Source organism: Amblyomma mixtum, chromosome 2 (assembly GCF_055824585.1).
Source record: "Amblyomma mixtum isolate Tamu chromosome 2, ASM5582458v1, whole genome shotgun sequence".
Lineage (NCBI taxonomy): Eukaryota > Metazoa > Arthropoda > Arachnida > Ixodida > Ixodidae > Amblyomma > Amblyomma mixtum.
In genome coordinates, this window is record NC_143013.1 from 263,724,763 (window position 1) to 263,749,958 (window position 25,196).

General features: G+C 50.4%; 2 protein-coding genes across 3 annotated transcripts in view; both read right to left on the minus strand.

Annotated features, from left to right (window-relative positions):
• Window positions 1–25,196, minus strand: part of LOC149363853 (cyclin N-terminal domain-containing protein 1-like) — a 437,455-nt gene that overhangs the window by 38,857 nt on the left and 373,402 nt on the right. The gene's annotated exons all lie outside the window — the stretch shown is intronic.
• Window positions 12,512–14,831, minus strand: LOC149363856 (uncharacterized). The gene is made up of 3 exons (XM_089567506.1): window positions 14,635–14,831; window positions 13,581–13,783; window positions 12,512–13,337 (listed from the first exon to the last, which is right to left on the minus strand). Exons 1-3 carry the CDS (start codon window positions 14,810–14,812, stop codon window positions 12,996–12,998), a joined length of 723 nt encoding a protein of 240 aa, XP_089423632.1. The 5' UTR covers window positions 14,813–14,831; the 3' UTR covers window positions 12,512–12,995.

Below are 25,196 nucleotides of genomic sequence, written 5' to 3' on the forward strand. Positions count from 1 at the left end.
CCGAGGAGAACAGATCAACTCGGTCAATCACTGCATTGTGTTGTGACGAAGACCTGAGCCAAATAATACACTTCTACACGAAACAGAGGGCCCACAATCACGCGCGAAAGTTGGCGAGCCCTTCCCGGCGACATTTTCATGCTGGCGCCCTCTTCCGTCGCTCGCACCTGCGTATACAAGGTGAGAGGTGGCTATTGGTTAGATTCTTTCAGACGTCAGGCAGCTACCATGGCCGCGGTCAAAACAAAAATTGCGAGGACACTTTGGCAACTAGAGTGTTGAGATGCGAAAGCCGAGGACACTATGCCGTGACGACTTCCGGTGGATGTGACGTCACACCGTTCCCGTGGCTACACCGACACCCAAGTTATACATCTTTCGGGGATCTTACGTGTTAATTACGCTTAATTACACATTTTTCCATCTAATTCGACACAAATCCGACGTTTTTCCGACCATTCTGTGACAATTTTCACTATGCCGTGACGACTTGCGGTGGATGTGACGTCACACCGTTCCCGTGGCTATATCTACGTCCGCGCTATTTCGACGCAATTTCGACATTTCTGCATATAATCAATTAACTACTTAATCTGCAGCCATCAAACGCGGCTTCTAGTTCATTTTTTTCTCATCTATCTGAAGCAACCATTCGTTTTCTCCTATCTTGTTTAGTTCGCGAGTTAACACGAGTTAAACGCTGCCAAAGGTGTGACACCCTATGCTAACGGACGACTGTATGAGCCACTGAAAGGCTTGCGCCTTAATAAGCCGCGTAGCTCCGGCGGGTGAGGAAGCTTCGCTCCCGGAGGTGGCGCCGGCGGAGGAACGCCGACATTCGAGCGTGCAAAAAGTGACGAGAGGGGACGGAAAGGCGCGAAGACGCTGAAATTCCAATTTTTGACTACAGATAACTCAGCTTCTACAAAGGAATTCTTGCTGGACAATATTCGTGAAGCGGCGTGCTTTTTAACATCCCAGGCCTACCGCAACTTTATCAGAGCCCCTTTCAGAGCCCCTTTGACATTCATAAGATAGCTGGATTTCCTCAACCATCCCTGGTGCAGCGGTTAAGCGATGCGCCACTGCCCTGCGATGGCAGGTGCTGCCACCGGCGGGGCTTGTGCGATCCAGGTTGCTCTTACCGAGCTACAAATCATTAGTTTAACTGCCACCTGCCACTGCGGTCAGTTTGCTCACAATCCGGTGGGTAGGTCGGGATGACGTCACAAGATACACCTGCCTCCTAGTTTTCACCGACGTCACAGCGGCCGCCATCTCTTGGTCCCGAAAGCGCAGCGAAAGCGTCGGCGTTTTGTTAGCCCGCCCATCACCAACCGGTTCCCGCGTACACTGTGGAAGCTAGCCGCAGTACCCAAAGATGGCGCCCGTGACGTCACGTGAAAACTATCTATAGGTCGCTTCTCTGGGGATTTTTCGTCGGTTTTTCGCTCACGGTCAACGACGCCAACGCCGACGCCGGATTTTCTGCCACACGAGCTCCTTAACGCTATCGCGTTGAAAAAATTATGAAAAAACCACGGCGCTCTTCTATGCCGTGCTAACTACACGGCAAAATATCAATTATGATTAGTTAACCGAAAAAGAAAACAAATAGAAGAACAGAAAACTAACATATGCGAATATAAGAGCACTCTTGAACGTATACAAAAAATAGCAAACAGAGCGTCAAACAAAAAAAAAACGCAGAGTATAGACGAATAAAACACAAGCATGGCAGTGAAAAGTGTGTTTTTGATGTGACACACCTACTGAGCTGCTCATTTGGATACAGGGCTGACAGGGAGCCCCGTGTCCAGTAAGGGAAAACGCACTGCAAAGATATACGTGCTTTTATTTACCACGACCAGCATACAGTGCCTACGTGCACGAAGTGACCGGTGCTTCGTTGAAGCTTCGGCATCGACGGTCATGACTTCGATTAAACAGACGTGGTCACAGCTGGCGCGGTCGCCGCAGGGCGCCAGTGGATGACGGCGCCGAAGATTCTGCAGACCGCGAACACAGCCACCACGAAGGACGTGACCAACAGGAACAGCACGAGCGGCTCGGTGCCCGCGTCAGCATTTTCGTCGATGAACACACCGTTGATGTTGCCTTTGCCGAGGGCAGCGAAGCGGCGGAAATCCAGGCACAGGATGAACACCACGACGGAGATCACCACGGCCACTATTAGGTCGAGTATGAGCCCCACGCTCGACTGGTGAAGCCCCTGACCTGCTGGACCGTCGGCGGCGCATGGTCCGATATCACGGACCCGGGCCTGAAGTGACCGCTGCGGTGTGGCCCGCTGAGAAGCCTGTATGCTGAGGCTGTGAAGTTCGTAGGTCCCCGCCTGGTCGCACAGCGGGATCATGGCGACCGCATCAGGGTGCTCGCACCTGGGGGAGACCATCTTCGTATTGCCGAGTACACTTCGAAAGCAAAGTCGCTCGTCCGGCTGTACAACGACGGTGCCTTTCGAAGCCTCCGCGGATATGTCCTACTGGGCTGAGTCGAGGGCGTCGAGTGTGCAGGCTTCACCGAAGAACAACGGGGCCTGCTCACTCTTGGCGAGGGGAGGTGGTGTGCAGCCTGCCGTCTTTTTGCCGTCGGCGACGCCGCGAAACATGATCGCTTCGCCGACAGCGCAGCGAGCGCCGCGCTGGCGGATCCAGAGCAGTGCGTCGCGCAGTTCGATTCCCTCCGACAAGTTATTTATATGAAATAAACGTGGTCGCAGTTTGGAAAGTTTCTCACGCTGCTGAACGTGACAGCATGAACGCGTGGACACGACCGGTGGCCAGATGGCGGGAAATAGTGGTATAGTGTTAGAGCGCTACCGTAACCGCTTTCTATCGCCCTGAAGGTTCAGTGCGGGCCTTTATGGGGCCAAGTGTCAGCGCACCTAGCCCCAGGGGTCCATCTATGAACGCGCGACTGGCGGCAGCAGTACGAAGCTATGTGCTAAAACTCCCCACAGAGGATTTAGCACAACGTGGGCATTACCAGCGCTACCGTTACCGTGCGTATTCTTTGAGAGACAATTATTTATCGTAAGCAAACTGAATACATATCAGTGACCACACAAGTCATCAAAGGCGGTTCTGAACTACCTATTTTCATCAGAACAACAAGAAATCAAAATCAGAGAGGAATTAATGCTCATGCTTACTCAAAAACTGAGAAAACAGACTCAACTGAGGCCATCAAGACCGGCTGAGAACAGTTTTGTAACTTTGGAAGTGATAATTCCGAACACCCCGTAGCAGCTGAGAATCACGAACGTGTACCGAGGACAAAACGCGTGTGAAGAACGCACGAACTGCGTGCACTGCGTGCTCCTGGCCGCTCTGGGCTACGCGCGCGACATCTAGCGATAACGCCTGGCCCGAGACGAGCTGTGTGTGAGCAGGCGCGGCCCAACTTATAGCATTGGCCGTCATCTCACGGCTTGCTGGCCGCCGTGGCTTGACCACCTCCTTCGCCGTCACAGGCGCTGTCTGCGGTGCTGGCTGCGAAACGAAAACTAAGCGGCTATGCGCGTGATGCTTGGCTGCTTTTCAGCGCTAAAGTCACTAGCAAAGCTTAAAAACCGGAGGTATAAGCGAAGCCTCAACCTTTGACCTTTGACGGAGCGCCAGCAGTGGAGGCCTTGGGCAGCAGCTGCTCTGTGAAAGCCAGGCATTATCGCTAGATGTCGCGCGCGTAGCGCCGAGCGGCTCGGAACACGTTAGAGTTCATATACAGTAACTCTAGGAACACGTAAGCGTTTTGCGCACTCTACTGTCGTTCCCGCGCGATTGCTAGGGAGAGTAAAGTTGTACACCCATGACCTAGGTTTCCTTCAGCCGGCGCTGATTTTAAAGGCACAACCACTTTTTGCCAGGAGAGAGGAAGAGAGACTAAAATTTATTGTCAGCTCGTATCCAAGTCGTGGTCCAATGCTCATTAGAGGAGCTGTAGGAGGCTGCGTCTTCATGCATCGAGTCCTCCTGGATTTGGTCGTTCAGCTGACTGCCTTTTATTCTCGATATAGGCAGTCAGAAGGGGCTACTATATAGATCTGCTGTAGGCCTCGCAGTGAAGTGATCCAGCCCTTCTCGTGTTTGAAGGGCACCATCGTATAGTGGAAGGAAGCCGACGGAGACAGGTCTTTCTGTCCCAGGCACGTATGCAAGCGGAATCCGATCGAGCGGCGGGCCTGTCCGCGGCAGCAGGATGTGACTCGGATGTCGCGGATGGGCGAGTCCACGTGTACAGGTAATGTGCGGCGAAGAGGGGGAGACCGGGTGCGGCGGCTCGTAGGCTCTTCGAGACATGCCCGTCTTTCGCCGTTGGTTTACGCTGGCAACGATGAGCAACCCATATGTTACCGCTTTCTAATCCGTGATTTCAGCTCTTCGACTGGGACTCATTCCTGCAAATTCCTTTCTTTTATATTCCCACAGAAGCGATCGAGAGCTTGGAACGTTTTTTTTTTCTCAGACAGCGACAAAGCTTGACTTGCGATTGAAACTGAATCGAAGCTCATCCGAAAAGTTGGCAAGCATTGGTGCCTACTCAAAAATTAAGCGGCCTAATGAAACGACTTGCGCAGATAGCCAGTTATTATTCAAGACTTCTTAAATTGATTTCCTTATTTAGTGCTTGCAGGACAAAAACGAATCACACAAACAAGAAGGACGACAGGACGAAGCGCTGAACTAACAGCTTTTATTTTGAAAACGAGGCGGTCTAGTATTTAAGAGGTGCCCTACCAAGCCACGTGACCACGAAAACTGTGCTCCGTTCTTGTGCGCCGAGTCCTGCAAGCACGGAATCATATAAACTAGCCCAACAACATGTACTACTTTTTAGTGCGAAAGAACTATTTCGATGTGTAAACCCCAAGCATGATCTTGGGATGTTTTTGGGTTTGTGCCAAGTGACACAAATAAAAATAAATCACACACAGGTATATATATATATATATATATATATATATATATATATATATAGTGTGACGAAGACGAAGCTGGCAGTGGCGCGGGACGGAGCGCCCGCGCTAGGCCAGCGGCCATTAAAATCATCTCATAGCCATCGTTCACCACGCCTCATTCTTCGGCTGGCCGCCGCGTTACATTTGGTGTGAGGTGCGGGGTCCCTTCATCGCCATCCTGGTCACGGAGCTCCGGTGTCCTGGGCCTGCCGTGGACGTCGGCCCGTGAGTACCTGGTCAGCGCCGCACGGCCGTGCCCCAGCCCGCTCGACCTGAACCGACCTCGCCGCTCACCCCAGCCCCGTCCCCCGCCCGGACCACACGACACGACGACACGACGACCCAAGACCCGACGGACCCAGGACCCCACCGACCCAAGACCCCACCGACCCAAGACCCCACCGACCCAAGACCCCACTGACTCAAGACCCAAACGTGAAGACACCGCCCCCCTGCCCCCGCCGTTCGGTGCGTCCAGAGACCTCGGCCGTCAGCTCCTGGCACCCTACGGCTCGGATGCTTCGTGGACCGGGACTCATTCTCTCATCTTTCTCATCGTGGCGGCCAGTACTGCACCATCTTCTACATATTGTTCGATCCTTCACTCAAGACCATCGGCATTTCGCCGTCTGTTCGTCACCGATCGGGACGATCACTCGGAGGCCCCGGGTAGTGTGACGAAAAAGCTGGCAGTGGCGCGGGACGGAGCGCCCGCGCTAGGCCAGCGGCCATTAAAATCATCTCATAGCCATCGTTCACCACGCCTCATTCTTCGGCTGGCCGCCGCGTTACAATATATATATATATATATATATATATATATATATATATATATATATATATAAGTTAAAGTCACCAGAACTTGAAAAACATAAGATTTAATTCACGACGTTTCGGCTGGAGGACCAGCCTTTTTCGAGTGTATTACAGTATTTGAAACAAGCAGCTTTTATAGCATCCGCGAGGCACAAAAAAAAGTGTAAAAAAAAACACAAACAGGGGTGAGGAGAGAGGTTTAGAAAAAAATAATAAAAATAAAAATAAAAAAATGTTGGTTACAACTTGAAACGGCGGCAGGTGTTCTGAGGGAGGTAAGGACAGAAAAGTCGATGACAAGCGCGAACCTCAACAGCGTACAGCTGCCACAGGGTTGTGAAAAAAAAAAACCTTTACTGCACAAGACTTCCCAAAATGGCACTCAAGACGCATTGTGGCGACACGCGCGAAGCGCCTGGCAGCCGCACAGCGAGAAGGCAACATTCCAGGAGAAAGTTCTAGGCATGGGGGTCCGCAGGAATGTCAAAAAAAAAAGAAAAAAAGAAAAAACGCTACTGCACAAGAATATGAAAAATCCCACTCAGAGAAGGGTTGTGGCAGCACAACGATATACAAGATAGGTCATTCGGAAAAAACACAAGTTTCTAATGACTAATGAATCCTTACACAACCACTCAATACACAACGAAAGAAAAAGACGCAAGGTTAACAACAAACACACACACACAACACCAGAAACGAACTGCAGTCAGTGGCAAGTACAATGTACTGTGTTGAGACAAATGTAATTCTTCACTGCGCGTGAGCGCGCGCAGAAGAGAAATGCGTGACAATGCATTACAAGGCATGACAATACAATACAAAAATACTTAAAAAAACACTAAATACGTGGGAATGCATGTGACATGAAAAAAAGAAGAAGAAAGAAATGTTTGCTATGCTTTCTGACGCCCGTTCTGTCAGTCTCTGCCATCAACATGTCTTGGATAATTATTTGGTACTCTAGGGGTGTAAGCATGATAGCCGGCCTACTGTTTCGTTGATGCCGCTTGAGAATGTGTTAAATTTGTGAATCAGGTATGATCCACAGCTCTCGCGCTCATAATGCGTTTTGAACCCCGATTGAAGTACAATAGCTTTAAAGTTATCGAATGGATGCCCAAGGTTGTTTATGTGTTTTGAAAGTGGGAGATTTGGCTGCGTCCGCACATGTGATCTGTGATTGTTGATGCGAATTCTGAACGGTGTAACTGTTTGTCCCACGTACTGAGCTTTACAGGTGCCACATTCCAGGAGGTAGACAACATTAGCGCTGTCGCATAAGAAGTTGCCTTTTATCTGGAATGAGAAGGATGACGCTGTGCTTTTGGCGCTAGTAGTTGTTTCCATCATCGGACAGAGTTTACTCCTAGGTTTATTGCATGGCGCAGATCCTCTGAAGCTACGGTTCCCGATTGTAGATGATGTTATGATATCACGGATGTTCCTTGCACGCCTATACACAACGCGTGGCGGAGCAGGGATGACTTCTTTCCCTCGGACCGACATCACTACTTGCACTTCCAGAGCAGTCACACCCGGCATTGTAAAACCTCCATCGCGTACAGTCAGTCCCTACGTTTCCGGAGGATTTGCTCTAAAGATGACGACTTTGAATCAAACTGCGAGCAACTCCGGGCAGACCTAGCACGACAGAAACACCCATTGTCAGTTATCGACGATTCAATCAAGAAAGCTTCAAGGCATGACCGGCGCGAACTCATAAATGGCAAGAAGCAGTCACGCCCGAACTCTCAAATCAATATTGTCCTTACACATTCGGCGTCAATCCCCAATGTTAATGCAGTTCTTAAGAAACACCACAACATCCTTCAACAGAGTGAAAGGATGAAAGAAGTCATCCCTGCTCCGCCAAGGAACATCCGTGATATCATAACATCATCTACAATCGGGAACCGTAGCTTCAGAGGATCTGCGCCATGCAATAAACCTAGGTGTAAACTCTGTCCGATGATGGAAACAACTACTAGCGCCAAAAGCACAGCGTCATCCTTCTCATTCCAGATAAAATTCAGGGGGCACTTTGTCTAAAGTGGGTAGAGGCGGAAGCGTTTTCCGCACCACCTTCGCTGTTTCTGTGCCACTGGTGGAGTAACATATAATTGAGTACTAATTACTAAGTTATGGCAAATCACTAATTAATGCTTAATTACTGATCAATGCCTGAATACTAATTAACTGCTAATTAATGACGCTTAAGCTTCGCTTTTAGGAGTAGAACGCGACAGCGAGTTGTAGCGCTGCCAGGGAGTCCACGGAACGCCACCACCCGTTCGGCGCGATGCCTTGCCCTTTGAACGCAACGCTTTTTGAGGAAAGGAAATGGCGCAGTAATTCTCTGTCATCTCGGTGGACACCTGAACCGCACCGTAGAGGAAGGGAGGTGGGAGTGAAAGAAGATAGATAAAGAGGATCCGTAATGAAGAAAATGAAAATTGTATTTGAGGAAAGGAAATTACGCAGTAACTGTCTCACATATCTCGGTGGACACCCGTCAAAATTCAGGGGGGCACTGTTTTGACCTAAAGTGTGGTCACTGATGTGTGGTTAAGATGTTAAGCTTCGCCCCTAAGAGTGGAACGCGACAGCGTCTTGCAACGCTGCCAAGGAGTCCATAGAACGCCATCGGCTATTCGGTTCTACGCCTCCCTCGTCGGTAAATTGGTTTTTGAGGAAAGGAAATGTATCTGTCTCTCATTTGTCGGCGGACACCTGAACCTCGCCAGACGGGAATGGAGCAGGATGAGAGTGAATGAAGACACCGTATTCACTAGATACGCCTTTGTTCGTTCCTAACCATCGAGCTGGCATGGCGGAGTGGATAGCATGCTCGTCTCTCAAGCCGAAGACCGGGGTTCGATTCCTGAGCTCGACCAATTTCTTAATCGGTTTTATTTATTTATATGGCCTGACTAGTAAAGCTAATTAGGCTAATTCGGTTATTAAGCAATTAACTAAGCTCAGTGCCACTTACTTGGAGCATCACTATACGATGCCTTCAATTGGTTGCATGGTTACTAGCCAAAGTGCAATTGGCCCCGTTTGAAATTCGCGCACTGTGACGTCACGACCGTTTCCACCAATTGAAAAGCGTGACATTTTCTGTCGACAACTGCTGCTTACAACGATGAGACATTAAAGGCCTCCGCCTTAAAAGGCAACTTCTCATGCGAAAGCGCTAATGTTGTCTACCTCCTGGAATGTGGCACCTGTAAAGCTCAGTACGTGGGACAAACAGTTGCACCGTTCAGAATTCGCATCAACAATCACAGATCACATGTGCGGACGCATCCAAATCTCCCACTTTCAAAACACATAAACAACCTTGGGCATCCATTCGATAACTTTAAAGCTATTGTACTTCAATCGGGGTTCAAAACGCATTATGAGCGCGAGAGCTGTGAATCATACCTGATTCACAAATTTAACACATTCTCAAGCGGCATCAACGAAACAGTAGGCCGGCTATCATGCTTACACCCCTAGAGTACCAAATAATTATCCAAAACATGTTGATGGCAGAGACTGACAGATCGGGCGTCAGAAAGCATAGCAAGCATTTCTTTCTTCTTCTTTTTTTCATGTCACATGCATTCCCACGTATTTAGGTTTTTTTAAATATTTTTGTATTGTATTGTCATGCCTTGTAATGCATTGTCACGCATTTCTCTTCTGCGCGCGCTCACGCACAGTGAAGAATTACATTTGTCTCAACACAGTACATTGTACTCGCCACTGACTGCAGTTCGTTTCTGGTGTTGTGTGTGTGTGTTTGTTGTTAACCTTGCGTCTTTTTCTTTTGTTGTGTATTGAGTGGTTGTGTAAGGATTCATTAGTCATTAGAAACTTGTGTTTTTTCCGAATGACCTATCTTGTATAGTGTTGTGCTGCCACAACCCTTCTCTGAGTGGGATTTTTCATATTCTTGTGCAGTAGCGTTTTTTTTCTTTTCTTTGACATTCCTGCGGACCCCCATGCCTAGGACTTTCTCCTGGAATGTTGCCTTCTCGCTGTGCGGCTGCCAGGCGCTTCGCGCGTGTCGCCACAATGCGTCTTGAGTGCCATTTTGTGGTCTTCTGCAGTAAAGGTTTTTTTTTTTTTTTTTCAGAACCCTGGGGCAGCTGTACGCTGTAGAGGTTCGCGCTTGTCATCGACTTTTCTGTCGTTACCTCCCTCCGAACACCTGCCGCCGTTTCAAGTTGTAACCAACATTTATTTTTTATTTTTATTATTTTTTCTAAACACCTCTCCTCACCACTGTTTGTGTTTTTGTTTTGACACTTTTTTCTGTGCCTCGCGGATGCTATAGAAGCTGCTTGTTTCAAATACTGTAATACACTCGAAAAAGGCTGGTCCTCCAGCCGAAACGTCGTGAATTAAATCTTATGTTTTTCAAGTTCTGGTTTGGTTTGGTTTATGGGATTTAACGTCCCAAAGCGACTAAGGCTATGAGAGACGCCGTAGTGGACGGCTCCGGAAATTTCGACCACCTGGGGTTCTTTAAAGGTATATCCAGACGACGGATCACGGACCAGTCCGCGGACCGGTCACGTGGGGTCGACCGGGCGCGGCCCGGCTTGGCCCGGCCCGCGGGAGTATCCACACAGTGGTCCAGAAGAGCAGACGACAGAGCGGACCGGGCAGGATACACTCTCGACCTCGTGGCGCGGCGATCTCTTCGCAGCGTCCTGGTTTGAGACTACGTTCCAAAATGGAGGCCGTGAGGAAACGACGCATGAAACGACGGTTGGCTGCGCTTGCTTTGGCACTCTGCATTGATGAGGAAGAAGATTTGTGTCCCCAGAAAAGGCGATGCTGGCAGAAGGAATGGATGTACAAAAAATGTTTAGGAGTCCAGAACCTGCTGTACCAGGAACTGGTGTTCTCTGACCCGGGCGAGTACCGGCGACTTCTTCGCGTCACCCCGGAGCAGTTTTCGCAGCTGCTGTCATGCGTCGCACGAAGAATTTCGCGACAGCAGACTGTAATGCGCGCGCCCGTCTCCCCGATGACAAGGCTTCAAGTCACTTTGCGCTACCTTGCATCCGGTTAGTAACTTTGTCATTCTCATTATCCTTGTGCATTTTGCAGAATGAACATTACGATTCTGTACTCGCGTATGCTCCGGATTTCCACACAAACTGCTTATAAAAAATTGCATGCCGTATATTTTAAAGGGAAAAAAATGAACCTACAACCGTTTATGTGCTCACATTAGCTGCAGTGGCACCAAAATGTGAAAGCCAGCCTGTCACTTTCGCGCGCTTGTAGTAGCTCACGCACAATCTGCGTGCAGATGCAGTCGTAACGCAAATACGAACCTGTTACCTTCATGTGCTTACATCAGGGGCAAGGACAGCAAATTAATGCTCTTAATTATGAATTAGGCGCGATATAAAGAAACGTAGGGATACTTGTTTAAACCAGAGCATTATGCATATTGGCATACATAGTTCTAGATATAGTTCCTGCATTTTTTAATATGTGGGTTTTCATTTTCCAGGAGAGAGCCACTACTCGCTCAGTCAGCAATTCCGGCTGGGCCATTCTACTGTCAATGATATAATACCGGAGACGTGCACAGCACTGTATGAGGAGCTCAGAGGGGACTATCTCAAGAGTCCGAAAACAGATCAAGATTGGAGAAGTGTCATGAAGGGGTTTAAAGAGCAGTGGCAGTTCCCCAATTGTTTGGGTGCCATGGACGGTAAGCATGTCGTGATCCAAAAGCCTGCGAGATCTGGATCCATTTACTACAACTACAAAAAGTCGTTCAGCATCGTCCTGTTTGCTGTGGTCGATGCAGCCTACAGGTTTATCTACCTCGATGTGGGAGCACCAGGGTCAGATGGGGATGCCGGAGTATGGCAAACGACACCACTGCAAAGGGCCGTGAGGGACAACAAGGCCAATTTGCCCAAAGTGGTAAAGGTGGCATCTTCACCAGACATTTGTTTGCCACCTGTGTTCGTAGGAGACGATGCCTTCCCAATAGGGAAGAACGTCATGAAGCCATATGGAGGCACTGCGCTCTCATCTGACCAGAGGATCTTCAATTACAGGTAACCTCTCAGAATTTGCGAGTGTCTGTGTTGTCCTATCCACGGTGTTTGCTATATAACAGCTCACAAGCCCTTGGACCAACTGGCGGTACAGGCAGGACAATTTTATTTTTCTTTCTTTTTAACAGCCCACTCTAAAATATAACTGCTCACAAATCTCCTTCTCAATGCAATGTTTGAGTATACTGCAACTTTTATTAAGCGTTCACATCATCTGAAAGACCACAAGTCACATTCTCACCAAAGCAGGCATTGATACTTGCAACGAAAATTATGAAACAAAGCAGTATACATTGTTCATTCAGTACACATGTGACAAGTAAACATACTACTGTGTGTGTGATCATCTACATGCTCTCAGGCCAGTGGTGGAATAGTGAAAGTATTTCTTGTGCTAACCTAGCTGCACCTTAAATGCGTACTAAAAACAATTCACACATTTATTTTCTTTTACCAAGTTGATGACTTCTGTGAAGAGTGTGGCCATGGCCAGATAATTATGAAGCACACTTTGGCATTCTATCTGCTTGCATGTCTGGTACAGGAGAGAGGAGTGTTCTTAGCCTTTTGCGAGCGTGCATCAGCAAAAAGTGCCACTTAATCTGCAAGTTAGGAAGTGAGAGGAGGTTGAGCGCCAAAGCGTACTCCAAATTATTGCAGTTTTGACCACATTACTCTAAGTTAGAAACTTTCAATCCCTTCATTTTGTATTACCATGCCATTCATCTTCGCAGGTTGTCCAGAGCTCGGAGGGTTGCCGAGAATGCCTTCGGGATCCTGGCAAACCGTTTCCGGTGTCTACACACAGTGATTCAAGCACGCCCAGACAGAGTTGTGCCTGTCGTCTTTGCTGCATGTGCTGTGCACAATTTTCTCAGCAATGACACACAAGTTTCTCTAGAACAACCTGTAGAGGACACTGGTGGCCACACATTTTTCAGCTTGCAACAGGCATCCCGTGGGCGCCCCAATGCATTTGGTGCTGCTGTGCGTGAGGAGATGTGTGCCTATTTCAAGGACAGGGGTGCTGTGCCATGGCAGCAAGATTCCGCCTATCTGAACAGCCACATAACAGGCAGAGTGGTATGAAACATTTGCACAGATGTCGTTTCCTTTTATTCAGACATTTCTAAGTACCTTTCAAGGACCTCAATAATTTCTTTTTGGCATCTGACCTGATGTGCCGGGCTTATTTTGCGCATCAGGCTGGCAGAATAATTTGCGAAATGGAATGGTGCGTCATCGGGCACATCTGGCGTCTGCACAGCCTGAGCTAACACCTCCAAGGCAGTTTGCCTGGCAACAGTTGTTCGCCCTTGCCGACGTCGTTTTGCCGGTGGCGGACGAGACAGCTCGCCACTGTACTCTGGTTCAGGCTCCATGTCGCCTGTGCTGCTGTGCTCGCCAAGCACATGGGCTTCAGCAGCCTCCGGAGTAGTTGACCTAGAGTCTCCAGGCTGTAATATAAGCAAACAGTATTAGTTACGTGCTTGATAGAAAAGCAAAATATTTAACAGCTTGTTGACTATAAAAACAAGGTGTGCTGCTAGGTGTTTTGGTTTTGTTATGCATTAGTTATGATTAGTTATGGATTATTGCGTGTATATTGAGTACTCGTGCTGTACTTTTTATGTATGCGTTTGTGTTGCATCCTCTCCCTATTCCATACCCTCGCAAATAAATGGATAAATTAAACTTGCCGTGTATTCGTCTCCCACATATGCATGGGTGGCGTACCGGTGCGCCGGACGCTGGACGCCGTCCAAAAATTTCATGCAGCGGAAGAATTTCCATTTAGGACTGTAGCAGTCTTGCTGCGATTGTCCGCTTTTGCGGTCTTCCGTCTTCTTTTTTTCCTTGCGGTATGTTCTCCGCTTGTTAGAAAACGCTGTCTTCAGCATTTCTGCAATCAAAATAAAACTATAGGCCACGCCACATGCATTTTCTCAGACCCCATGCAAAACTCCGTAAGGCAACTTTCCTGCGTAGCAAACGCCATAACGGCGCGGCCCGTCGTACGGGCAGAAATTCGGTGCCGCGCACAATACTTCCATTTCGAGCCTCATGTCGCCCACACATACGGCCATTAGCATTCCTTTAAAATTTCAACGCGGGAAGGGTGAATGGTGCCTGCGAAGCAGTTGCTTGGAAGGGCCGCTCTTAATCCCATAATCGCAAGAGCAATACAAGCGGCGGCGTGCAGGAAAAAGTGGCGCGGCGTTATTCTGACAATAGACGCCTCCAGCGCTGTACGCGATTTCTACCCCCGAACAGGTTAGGCCGCCGCGGTGAAGGTTTTTCGTTGTGCAGAGAACCTGACTTCGAGTTTTGCAAACAGTCCAAGCATGCTCAACTTTTAGTTTTTCACAACTGAGGGTGGTGAACAGCGCGAAAAGACAAGACAAAGGGAGACAAAACACGTTTTTGAGAAGATTTACCAGCGCTAATTCAACAGACGGAACACAAACACAGATGACAAAACGGGCGGCGTGTTTTTGTTTCGTCCGTTAAATTATCACCGGTAACATTTTCGAGAACTATGCAGCAACAACCAGCCCCGAAACGCGTTTTATTTAGGCGAAGATCCTTCGCGTGAACGATATGCAACGTCGGTGGTGATTCTAACTTTTCAAAAGCGCAAATCACAAACCACAAGACGAAGTGTATAACTTTTCATTCCTGGAATAAAGCAGGCACTAAGCATTTCAAACCCGCCTAAATACGTGCAAGAAGCTTTAAACATTGTTTACGTACCCACGTTGTATGGCCCATGCTCTGGATGCCGCTGCAACATCTCCTTGGCAATATTTTCCCAGAGCAGTTCTTTCTTGGAGCATTGGTTATAGTCATCAAGGCTGCTGTCCCACAACGTCGGAAATTGCTCAATTAATCCTAAAAAGTAAAACGTCGCGTCGTCCGACCACGTGGCCATGTTGACAAACAAGCGGACTGTTTCCAAACGCCTCGCCATGCGCCGCGCAGAATGATAGCAGTGGTGATTCGACTGCCGGAAAAGATCAGCGCGATGTAGTTGCCAGACCTGGTTTGTGCGAATGGGCTAGAAAGTCCGAGGTCCGCCGCCAGGAGAAAATGTGCTGGCATTTCTCGCGCGGCCTGGTCCGCGGCCTACGCGCGGACCTCGCAGACCGGAAGCTAGACCCCACGTGAAGGCGGGGACACATGTCAGGCGGGCGCTCCGAATCCGGTCCGGTTCGCCGCGTCCGGCGGCGCCGCTCCGGCCAGCCGGCGACCGCCGGACGCGTCAAACCGCGTAGATATGTCCGGTGCACCGCGTCCGGCGAATGTCCGGCACGCCGCTCCGGCGGGCAGCGGCAGCCAATGCGAGCGCGCAGAGCGCCAACGTCACGATGACGTCGAGTTCGCGACGTCACAGGTGAGCACGACAGAGGTACCGTGGTGAGCGGTGTGTCGGCTGCTCAATTGTACGGTTAGTTTGAAAGCGCTGTTTTCACCGAACACCATGTCTTCGTTCAAACAGTCCCGGATTTGGGAGAACGAACAAGGGGTGCCGAGTGTAGCACCTTTTTTGAGCGCTGGCCAGTCCCGAAGAGCCCGCAGCTGCGGCGTCGATACGAAACCACTAGGCCTAGCGACGACTAGGGCAGTCGGGGACTAGCGCGCAGTTCGTCGCCCGGCGTTGCCGCAGGCGATGTCGTTGCCGAAAGCTCCACTCTAGCACAGGCATGCTGTCGTTGCTCGAATCTAGGAAGCATCCTTTCTGGTAGCATGGCTGTTCTGTATTTTCTTGTGCGAACGTGAAGTAAGCCGAGCCTGCCGGTCGACCAGCCTATCGCGTCTGCTGGCGTCATAAAAACGAGCTAATGAGTGTTCTTGACGTAAATAATAAACCCTGGGATAGGGAAATGAGAAAATTATATCATTTTTCTGGTTCACTGGCCAATACCGAGTTGCTGGTAAAAGTAACAACTGTGGTACGAGCGAATTAGTTGCGAGAACCGCCTCGCAGCTGCCGCTATAGCTGGCCCGACGCTGGGGTCCGGCTCGACTGGCGCCCGCTAGCCGCTGCTGAAGGCGCCACGGAAACTGACCATACTATTATTTTATTGTGTCATGATGCTGTTGACAGCAAAGCGGAGTGAAGAATAGGCCTTGAATTATAGCGCAGGCGACTTCCGAAGCGCCGGCCCCTGCCGCTTCGATGCGGAGCAGGCTATAGGCCTAGCGACGACCACGGCAGACAGGCAGCAGCAGAGCTCGTCGCCCGGAGCGCCCGCGAGCGGTGCCGTTGCCGAAAGCTCGCAACATAAGCAGGCATGCTTTGTCGCCGCTCGAGTATAGCATGCAGTCTTTCTGATAACAAGGCGATGCCGTCTTTTCTTCCAATATTTGTACACCAAGCCAAGCAGCGCTCAGGCACCGCTGCGCGGCGGCGAAGTGCGACGCCGGTTGTGGGCGGAGCTTGGGTTGAGCGGCGCAGCGATGCTCACCGCTCCCTGTGTGTCCCTGCTTGCTGTCGTGCGGCAGTTCGGAAGCGGCGACCGGAGCGGCGCGCCGGACGCGTTGCCGGACATGTGTTCCCTGCTTGACGCCTGGGCCGCGGACCAAAACAGGTCCGTTGCCCGCCGTTGCCCACCTTTAAAGGCGGGGACACATGTCAGGCGGGCGCTCCGAATCCGGTCCGGCTCGCCGCGTCCGGCGGCGCCGCTCCGGCCAGCCGGCGACCGCCGGACGCGTCAAACCGCGTAGATATGTCCGGTGCACCGCGTCCGGCGAATGTCCGGCACGCCGCTCCGGTGGGCAGCGGCAGCCAATGCGAGCGCGCAGAGCGCCAACGTCACGATGACGTCGAGTTCGCGACGTCACAGGGGAGCACGACAGAGGTACCGTGGTGAGCGGTGTGTCGGCTGCTCAATTGTACGGTTAGTTTGACAGCGCTGTTTTCACCGAACACCATGTCTTCGTTCAAACAGTCCCGGATTCGGGAGAACGAACAAGGGGTGCCGAGTGTAGCACCTTTTTTGAGCGCTGGCCAGTCCCGAAGAGCCCGCGGCTGCGGCGTCGATACGAAACCACTAGGCCTAGCGACGACTAGGGCAGTCGGGGACTAGCGCGCAGTTCGTCGCCCGGCGTTGCCGCAGGCGATGTCGTTGCCGAAAGCTCCACTCTAGCACAGGCATGCTGTCGTTGCTCGAATCTAGGAAGCATCCTTTCTGGTAGCATGGCTGTTCTGTATTTTCTTGTGCGAACGTGAAGTAAACCGAGCCTGCCGGTCGACCAGCCTGGATCGCGTCTGCTGGCGTCATAAAAACGAGCTAATGAGTGTTCTTGACGTAAATAATAAACCCTGGGATAGGGAAATGAGAAAATTATATCATTTTTCTGGTTCATTGGCCAATACCGAGTTGCTGGTAAAAGTAACAACTGTGGTACGAGCGAATTAGTTGCGAGAACCGCCTCGCAGCTGCCGCTAGCTGGCCCGACGCTGGAGTCCGGCTCGACTGGCGCCCGCTAGCCGCTGCTGAAGGCGCCACGGAAACTGACCATACTATTATTTTATTGTGTGATGATGCTGTTGACAGCAAAGCGGAGTGAAGAATAGGCCTTGAATTATAGCGCAGGCGACTTCCGAAGCGCCGGCCCCTGCCGCTTCGATGCGGAGCAGGCTATAGGCCTAGCGACGACCACGGCAGACAGGCAGCAGCAGAGCTCGTCGCCCGGAGCGCCCGCGAGCGGTGCCGTTGCCGAAAGCTCGCAACATAAGCAGGCATGCTTTGTCGCCGCTCGAGTATAGCATGCAGTCTTTCTGATAACAAGGCGATGCCGTCTTTTCTTGCAATATTTGTACACCAAGCCAAGCAGCGCTCAGGTACCGCTGCGCGGCGGCGAAGTGCGACGCCGGTTGTGGGCGGAGCTTGGGTTGAGCGGCGCAGCGATGCTCACCGCTCCCTGTGTGTCCCTGCTTGCTGTGGCGCGGCAGTTCGGAAGCGGCGACCGGAGCGGCGCGCCGGACGCGTTGCCGGCTTGGTGTAGAAATATTGCAAGAAAAGACGGCATCGCCTTGTTACCAGAAGGACTGCCAGCTATACTCGAGCGGCGACAAAGCATGCCTGCTTATGTTGCGAGCTTTCGGCAACGGCACCGCTCGCGGGCGCTCCGGGCGACGAGCTCTGCTGCTGCCTGTCTGCCGTGGTCGTCGCTAGGCCTGCATCGCATCGAAGCGGCAGGGGCCGGCGCTTCGGAAGTCGCCTGCGCTATAATTGAAGGCCTATTGTTCACTCCGCCTTGCTGTCAACAGCATCATCTCCCAATAAAATAATAGTGTGGTCAGTTTCCGTGGCGCCTTCAGCAGCGGCTAGCGGGCGCCAGTCGAGCCGGACCCCAGCGTCGGGCCAGCTAGCGGCAGCAGCTGCGAGGCGGTTATCGCAACTAATTCGCTCGTACCACATTTGTTACTTTTACCAGCAACTCGGTATTCGCCAATGAACCAGAAAAATGATATAATTTTCTCATTTCCCTATCCCAGGGTTTATTATTTACGTCAAGAACACTCATTAGCTCGTTTTTATGACGCCGGCAGACGGGATCCAGGCTGGCCGGCCGGCATGCTCGGCTTACTTCACGTTCGCACAAGAAAATACAGAACAGCCATGCTACCAGAAAGGGTGCTTCCTAGATTCGAGCAACGACAGCATGCCTGCGCTAGAGTGGAGCTTTCGGCAACGACATCGCCTGCGGCAACGCCGGGCGACGAACTGCGCGCTAGTCCCCGACTGCCCTAGTCGTCGCTAGGCCTAGTGGTTTCGTATCGACGCCGCAGCCGAGGGCTCTTCGGGAGTGGCCAGCGCTCAAAAAAGGTGCTACACTCGGCACCCCTTGTTCGTTCTCCAAAATCCGGGACTGTTTGAACGAAGACATGGTGTTCGGTGAAAACAGCGCAGTCAAACTAACCCTACAATTCAGCAGCCGACACACCGCTCACCACTGTACCTCTGTCGTGCTCACCTGTGACGTCGCGAACTCGACGTCATCGCGACGTTGGCGCTCTGCGCGCTCGCATTGGCTGCCACTGCCCGCCGGAGCGGCGTGCCGGACATTCGCCGGACGCGGTGCACCGGACATATCTACGCGGTTTGACGCGTCCGGCGGTGGCCGGCTGGCCGGAGCCGCGCCGCCGGACGGGGCGAGCCGGACCGGATTCGGAGCGCCCGCCTGACATGTGTCCCCGCCTTAAGGTGGGTTCAGACGAGCGGACCGGATCGCGGATGGTCCGGGCGCGTCAGCGCTCTCCGCGTGCCACGTGACGGGAACGTCACGGCTCTGAGTGACCTTGAGCGGGCGGCGCAGACTTTTCCGGGCCCGGATCGCGGACCGAGTGAAAAAGGCGAGCGCCTATTTCAGTCCGCGCGGACCGAGCCTCTGCCGCGGACCGGGATTGTTTTTGCTCTTTTTTGCTTCTAGGCGCGCTCGTCTGGCTAGCTATCCTGAATGAAGTCGGCTTTGCTCCGTGCTGGCGGCTTTCGTTTTGGCGCGCTTTTCGCCGAATTTGCAGCTCGAGTGCGGCATTGTGTATCCTGCTTTTCTTGTTTCGCTCACTGCGCTGTTCACTCCGCGTATGCTGCACTGAGACGTACTGTGTATTTGAGCGTGCGCGTAAATGCCCGCTTTGCTTTGTTGTTTCTTCTAATTTGAGTGAATTTGGAAAGAAGGCGCTCAGTGAGCCAGTATCTGGAAAAACTGCTCTGGACTCAGCCGCAGCAAGCGTTTGTACTCTCCGGGTCGCATTCAAGTAGGCCCTCATACAGCAGGTCCTGCATGCCCAAGCACTTTTTTTCCAACCATGACTTTGCCCAACATAACAGTTTTTAGCCACGAAAGCTTCCTCCTCGTCCTCAGACGCTTCAATGGCTACAGCCAGTGCGGCGAGACGACGTTTTCGCTCGGCGTTCATGTTGAAACTCTCGGCAGCTGAGTTTTCGAAGCCACGCAGACAGCGCAAGCACGCCGTCGGCGAGAGGACGCGCGGATTGTCCGCTGCGTTCGTGTGAATGCTCGACGTCCGGACCGTCTCCCGGAGCTTGGTCACGCGTCACGATACCGCGCTGACGCGCGCGGACCATCCGCGATCCGGTCCGCTCGTCTGAACCCACCTCGAATGCACTGACATCGCACAGTACACGGGCCTCTAGAATTTCTCCTCCAAAGAAATTCAACCACCGCGGCCGGGATCGAACCCGCGTCTGGTGACTTTATCTTATATTAATCAATCAGCTGCCAAGAAATATTTTTTTGATATATATATATATATATATATTGTGGGGACGCCTTCGTCCCCTGCGTTCGCTTTCCCTCAACGCACCCCACTGTTGTTAGCTGCCCCCCCCGAAAAGCACTCCTCTCGGTTCGGTTACTGTAACTAACAAGGGAGGGCGCTCGCGTCGCAGCGACACCAGCGCCACGGATGGCGTTTTGCTGCGCGCTCGCGGGGAGCGACGGGGTCTCTTCTCCCTCGGCACCGGGAAGCAAGCGGACGTTTCGCTCGCGGCTTCGCTCTTCGTCGACGGGCGCCTCTTGGCCGGAACTTACTCCCGCCAAGCCCGTCCCGCTCGACCTCGAAGTTTATCCCTTTGCCCTACCGTGGGCGGACGTTCGCTCGTAGCCGTGCTGGTGAGTCGGACATCCTAGATTCCTCAGTGTATTTTGTTGCTAGCTGGCGTTATTGTTGTTATAGCAATAAATGCCTTGTTTGTGTCAGCCACTGTGTCGTTCCTTTGTTCCCGCAGAGCAAGGCCCGCCGTGGTCGGCGTGCGCTCAGTAGCGTACGCGACCACGGGGTGGGGTCCGCGCGGTTTTGAACTGTGTCAGCCGCGCTTAAACGGGGAATACGCATTTATCCCCCCAGTTTTAACCCCACATCATATATATATATATATATATATATATATATATATATATATATATATATATATATATATATATATATATATATATATATATATCACTATAGCGCTGTGCGTCGCACGTCGTCTTCATCAACTTCCACCCGCGACGCAAAAACACAGACAGAATTCTGCTTTCGCACGCTTATAAAATTTAGACAAACATTCTGTCAATTTTTTGTTACAGCCCCAGGGCGCGAAGCGCCTTACAGAGGAGGTGCATGTAAAACAAATCAAAACTTGCAGGGGAAAAAACAAGGGGTCCTGCATTTTCAGGAACAGAAACTACAGGCAATGGAATTATCTAATAGCATCACGTTCGAGGATGCATTGACGCCTTTATTGGTAGATGACGCGCCTTTAATGCGGCCAACCGAGGCCGCAAGATGGTTTCGCAAAATGGCATGAAAACTTTATGAGGATGCTCCACGCGTCATAAATCATGCGATTGGTGTGAAAAAGAAATCACGTGTAAGTAGCTGCTATGACAGAAAATGCTGCGAGAAAGGCAAATGCTGAAACTTCCCACCAAACTGCGAGATTGTTCAGTGCGCGGAAGTTTGTTTTTACGCCTTCACTTACACCCGTTCAGTGTTTTTACAATATTCTTCGTTTCGTAACACATAGGGACCTATTCTGTACTGAACAAAGATGGGTTTTTGTTGCCTTAGAAGAGTTGCAATGGGGTGTGTGGTTCTCCATCGGTCTCCAAACAAACTGCTGGGCAATCAAATTTAGTAACTGAATTGTCCACAAGTTGTCAGCACGTTTGTAGTTTTTGCCTCACCAACATCGCGATGCTTGATAACCGAGGGCTTGATAACAAGACTTGTTATCTCCTGGTGGCGCGTGAAGGCGGCGGACCACGATAGGATGACGCACGTTCAGTCTGTGGGAAATCTAGAGAAACAAATGGACGTATTTTGCTAGAATGTGGCACTATCCATCCAGATGCCCACGCAGGAACAATCAGTATCCGCATTGCCCCGGGGTCCAGAAATAATGAAGGTAACGTGAATACATATGCGGCGTTAGTAAAATGTGGTTGGGGGATTGGCGGGTCCTAAAAATGCAAATTTTAATAAACTGAACGATGGCTGTGAAGTGCAAGAAGTGTTTATGTCGCGCGAGGCATGAAAAAAAATCTGCATTATAACCGCTGATACGTCGTCTTTTGTCATTCAAGCTGTTGAAGCAGGCCGGCTTAAGCGCTGTAGTGAATTAAAGCTACGTATAAGCGAGTACATAGTTTACTTTATGCCTCACGTGACCTAGGCACTTCTTACACATCATAGCCATCATCCGGTTGATGAAACCGACACCGAAACAGCATCAAGAAGACATTAGAAAAACAAATCACTATGCGCTTGTAGGGGTAATGCATGCGTACATAATTCTTAACGTATCACTTGAAAGAAGATTGGGGACACTTGAGTTCCACCTTTATGGTATGACGATACAGCGTTACTGGGTCCTGTCAGTGACTCCACTTTTTCATATTTGCATATTTCCCTACCACGTGCTCTGCTAATGTTACCAGATTACCTTATCGCAAGACAAACCAATGCCACGTGACACAAGTAAAGACTGATTCGCGTACACTCACCCTTCACACACTTGCACTCCGCTACTCGCTCAATCCCTACTCCCTTAATTATAGTGTCTTATAATTGTAGTATACAATCGCACACATATTCATTAGCATACAGTCGTATGACCACATTATGTGATAGACCACAAAACAAGCATACTGACTATAGTTGCAACGCTAAAACGGACCGTAAATGCTTCTCTCGCTTAAACCATTTATTTATCGATTCAATGTAACTACAGCGCCCGAACGCGTTATTGTAGCTAGGCTAATTGCAGCGAAAGTGCATAAATAATTCATAAAGGCAACAAAACAGCGCACAGTAAACGAAAAGCAAAAAGCATTAACAGCACCAGTGTAACATGTAAATAAACCTGAGACATAAATGTCATCGTCCAAACGTTAGCAAACTCTCAATAGGCTACACCTTTCTGTGTGTAACTAGACCGCGCAACCGACTACGAAAACAGTACATATCAAATGGGCACGGCATTTTCTAAAGCAGCCTGCAAGTTTAGACTTGTAAAAATTTTATTACGTTTCTATGTTAAAAACTTCAAGAAGTTAGTCCGGCAGTTATGACCTCTGATTTTCGTGGTATTGTCCCTCCTCCATAGTGAAGCTCCCTTAAGTAGACGGTTTTACCGATTCTGGTTTCATTGTTGTAGATATCGAGCAAAAACTTTAATCTCAATACTTTTCTTCGCTGGGATAACAGTTTCCACACCAGCGATTCCCGAAGTTCCGAGCTCCTAACATGGAAATTATAGCTCGCAGCTACAAATCTCGGGGCACGCTTCTGAACTCGCTCGAACTTGTCTTTTTAAAATATTCGTAGACGGATCCCATGCCACGCATCCATATGCAAGAACGGGCCTAACATTCCCGACGCACAATATTTCTTTTAGGGATGAGGTAGTGTGCTTGAAATTTATTTGAAAAAGGCCGAGAAGGCGGGGGGGGGGGGGGGGGGGGGGTTGGCTGTTATAGTGCCGACGCGCGGCAGTCCAACCCAATGTCGAGTAAACATGACACAGGGATACTTGGCGCTGTCTTTTGCATCGACAAAAGTCTGATTTCAAATATAGTTGCTGTATACTGTTTTTTTTTTAGTTTACAAACTGCATGCAAAAGCATTGTGTTGGCAGTCATTTTCAGTTTTTCTCACCATGTCTATAGCAGTACAAGGGTATATCATTCGCACTCGTGACAAAATGGTAAACCACACTATCATCAGCCTTAATCGCAAACTGGAGCGACGACACGAGGACGAACACACAGAGACAGGACTAACGCTAGCTACCAACTAAGTTTACTTTTCAGACAACGCCACTAATAAACCACACGGAATGCACGAAGGCAGTAGAAAAAAGGGCGTCTTCGTGTCTTCGCGCCAGTTTGCATTTGTGCAGTTATGTCTCGTTACAACCAACTAGCTCAAGCTAAAGTATTGCTGCTATCATCAGCGTACGGTCTCATACGGGAACACATGATCACAATGGCCCAGGGCCGAGCCTTGCGGCATGCCCGATAATACATCAACAGATTGCGAACTGACACCCTTTATAAGTACTTGCTGTTTTCGTGCGTATAAGTAATCTCGAATCCAACCAAGAAGCCTTGAAGGGATACCTAGATATGATAAATTAGTTAAAAGCAGAAAGTCACTCCAAAAGCCTTGCGAAAGTCAAGAAAAAACGCGTCTATTTGAACGCCGCTATCTAGTAGTAGACCTTTGTTGGGCCATAATTTACAGGCCGAGCATGTCGACCGCCTGGGCGACCAGAAGACGCTGTTCTTCCTCCCCTTCAGCGTCAAAGCCAGTCGAGCCAGGTGGTAATGGATAGAGAGAGTGGGGGGTAGGAACCCGACTGCTGAGCAGCCGGGCAATAGAAGAGGCAATGGGCCAGGTCCGCAAAGATACAGGGGCAGTTGGGACAGGAAGGGTCCGATCGATAGCGATAGAGAAAGAGGCGGGACGGGATGATGACTATACTTACTGCAATATCATGAATGAATTCCGTAAGGAGAGTCGTGCAAGACAGGTCTGAATGAAAGCCATGTTGCTAGGGAGTGAAGAAGTTATGGTCTGGTTTATGGTTTATGGGGTTTAACGTCCCAAAGCGACTAAGGCTATGAGAGACGCCGTAGTGGAGGGCTCCGCAAATTTTGACCACCTGGGGTTCTTTAACGTGCACTGACACCGCACAGCACACGGGCCTCTAGAATTTCTCCTCCAAAGAAATCCAACCGCCGCGACCGGGATCGAACCCGCGTCTTTCGGGTCAGCAGCCGAGCACCATAACCACTGAGCCACCGCCGCGGCGAAGAAGTTATCGTTAACGTGCTTCATAATACAAATATATATGCTATGTTCTAACGTTCACTTATTCGCGCTGAAACTTGACGCAGGGATGGCATACGACTATCTTGCTTTTTCAATACAAAGTTTGAATGATGCACTTCCCTGATTAGATCAGAACTAATTAGAAACAGCGTCGCCTGCAGCATCGGCGACACAAAACAAGCAGCTTTTACTTGACTGATACCAGTGGTGCTGTGTGGGGCCTATCTGCGGAACAGTCGTCTTACCTTTGAAGCTGCGATATGAAAGGGGGGAGGGGGGGGGGGGGGGGATTAACCGCGGCGTCATGAAGATCTGTCGACACTATTGGCTGGAAGGCCTCCTTTCAGAAACATCTGTCGCTTCGTTCTTGAGTTGTATTCTTGAGTTGTATCCGACTACAGTATAGCCTATTGCCAGGCACACTCATCTATTTTGTGCTTTAAGGCCGCAATACGTGCGC

Bases quoted from the DNA above. Each gene is read 5' to 3' on its own strand.
- LOC149363856 (XM_089567506.1), bottom strand. From the start codon at position 14,812: ATGGCCACGTGGTCGGACGACGCGACGTTTTACTTTTTAGGATTAATT. The intron at 13,784-14,634 runs GTACGTAAACAA...TTTTGATTGCAG, and splicing joins GCATGGGCCATACAACGTGG to AAATGCTGAAGACAGCGTTT. The intron at 13,338-13,580 runs GCAAGTTTAATT...CTTATATTACAG, and splicing joins ATGTGGGAGACGAATACACG to CCTGGAGACTCTAGGTCAAC.